General features: G+C 40.0%; 1 protein-coding gene across 1 annotated transcript; it reads right to left on the bottom strand.

The window, feature by feature from the left end:
• Positions 1 to 1,170: 1,170 nt before the first annotated feature.
• Positions 1,171 to 2,004, bottom strand: LOC106014150 (flavin-containing monooxygenase 5; the record flags this gene model as incomplete). The annotated part of the gene is given in 2 exon segments (XM_013091224.1): positions 1,171 to 1,316; positions 1,883 to 2,004. Coding segments are annotated over 2 exon segments (268 nt in total), but the record flags the coding sequence as incomplete, so codon positions are not given.
• Positions 2,005 to 2,493: the final 489 nt, after the last annotated feature.

Below are 2,493 nucleotides of genomic sequence, written 5' to 3'. Positions count from 1 at the left end.
GCCTTATAGCGTATACACTCTGTGTTCAAATCAAACAGCTATACTATAACGGTAGAACGCCTTACGTTGCAGTTTCAACTTCATCTGCTCATCTCAGCCTACACAACACCCTGTCATACTTAATCAAATCACACAAAAAAGAACCTCAAAATTGTCGTTATGTAATCTCCCATATATCAAGACAAGCACATGTATAAAACACCTTTATCACACGCATTAACTTCCTCTAATTATAATAAAAAATAAGTGACTTCACCCTGAGCAAAATACCTCGATTAATTGAATGTGGGTATGCGGCGACGGGTTGACTCTAGATTAAAGCAACAAGAGTTCCCACAAAAGCATTCAATCGTATTTCTTCCATGTGCGATAAGTAGTAAGGTAAGAAAAAAGAAAGTTTACACTCTAGCCTCAAAAACGTAACTCCTATACAGAGCTGTGTAAAACGCCGATCAGTTAATTTCAAGATGAGAATGTGTTCTTTCTTCGAGGCACATTACTTTCACTGGTTAGTTCAGTTTTAAGTACGGTATTTACTAACATTAGATATCATTGAATTAATTCACGACAATGGTCTCTATACTGTAAGAAAGTTTTTGGTCTTCACGTGTGCTCCAAAATGGGCCATAGGGTGCGACGTAGGTCATCGTGTGTCTCAGTGTTCTGGTCGGTCAACCGGAGCATGGCGTACTGCACATTAAGAGACAGGGAGAGAGAGAGAGAGAGAGGGGGGGTAGAGAGGGTTTTCTTATAATGAAGTTCATCCGCCTTTGTTAATGTAGGTTTGGTCCTCTTGACGTCAGAAAACAACACAAACTGTATTGAGTCCAAGAATCAAGGCAATGTTCAAGTTGATCCCTTCATTGGTTTCAAATATATTTCAATATATATCGTAGAATATTATAAAACCAAATGGCATTTACGTATATAGAATAAAAACTGTACTAGCTTCCGACTTTGATGCAACGAGTCGGCTCTTAGAAGTACATCAAAAAGACACGAGTTTTTGCATGGTTTTCTCAGTTATCCTGTATATCCGTCTCTCTTCTAGGATAGCCCTGATAAGCAGTGTCGTAGCGGCCTGGCTCCTAAACTGTCTGTATCATGCCTAAAGGATTTGAGGGAAACATTTTTAACACTCCACAAAAAAATTGACTTAGGAAATACCACCTTCCTTGTGTAGATAGGTGTGTCCTGGGGCAGGGGCGGAAAGTCTGAGTAGCTCATGGTCCATTTGGTGGTGTTGGTCACTAGATTGTCGTACATCATGGGCTTCAGCACTGGCTCACCTTCCTCAGCACGACGCCACACGCCCCCTGGTGGTACAGATAATATTTTATATATATATAATATTCCTTTGGCAACAAGATTCTCTGTTACAAGAAATTTTTGAATGAAGGAAGCAACGTTCAAACGCACGCTGGGTCAAGAAGTTTTAATCTTACTGTCAACAGTTTTGTTACCATTATGTGGACCACATTTATTGCAGATAAAAAGCTTGTCTCTTTAGAAAGCAAAGCCACAAGTAGAATAACTCGTTCCTACTGCCCCCTGTTCGCCAAACGGCATTCGCAACCTAAAGAAAAGGATAAAAAAGAAAACATTAACCCTCTATTATAGAAACTAAATTGTCTATCAGAGAACAACAGCAAGGATTTTAGATGACCAGGAAAGCATAAATTGGTTATGGCGGTATGGATTGGTAGACTTGCCAATAGCAACTACAATTATTTGTGATTTTAAAACATTATTTTTAAACGAAGATCAGAATAGACCAGGGGGACAGACTGTCAAAAAGGATTCTGAGCACCGAAAACAAGCACATTGTCATTTTCCCTTTTGCAGTTTGACAAATACAAATCAGAGGGGAAATAACCCATACCTAAATCATCATCCATCTCATAGCCTACAGGTTGCAGCCCTTGATGCAAACACTCCTTGACGGCACACAGCCCAGCGGCTCCGGCTCCAACCACACAAACACGCTTGGTGTTAGGCGCCATGCTGGGGAGAACGAGACAGAAATCAGTTACTTTTGGGGTGTGCATGCACAAGAGTGATCCCGACATAGATGATGAAGTTGTTAAACATATAAAACTACTCGGACTATGGCTCTAAAAGTTGTACGAATAAATGAACATATTGTACAAATCTACCTGAGGTGCATTCAAACACAGATAGACTTCAATAAAAAAAAAAGCATCGGTTTAGAAATCGAAAATTTTTTTTGTTCGGTTTTTGCTGGCTTGACGATGCTACGCCGTGTTGCCCCATTAGGGGATCAGTAAGATCTTGTGATTTGTAAAACGGTTCCCTTAAATGTTGAGTTGACTTTCCCATATGTGCTACACAGAACTGGTAAGCGTCAAGTAAAGAATAGATAATATGCTTTCATTAAAAGTGCAGGTTCACAAGGAAAATTGAATTCACTACGATAATAGTTCTACACCGACCCCCCCCCTCACACACACAGACACAAGGCTCCATCTTACT

This window comes from Aplysia californica, unplaced genomic scaffold (assembly GCF_000002075.1).
Source record: "Aplysia californica isolate F4 #8 unplaced genomic scaffold, AplCal3.0 scaffold03316, whole genome shotgun sequence".
NCBI lineage: Eukaryota > Metazoa > Mollusca > Gastropoda > Aplysiida > Aplysiidae > Aplysia > Aplysia californica.
The sequence above is the reverse complement of the archived record's forward strand: the minus strand, read 5'-3'. Positions and strand labels throughout refer to the sequence as shown.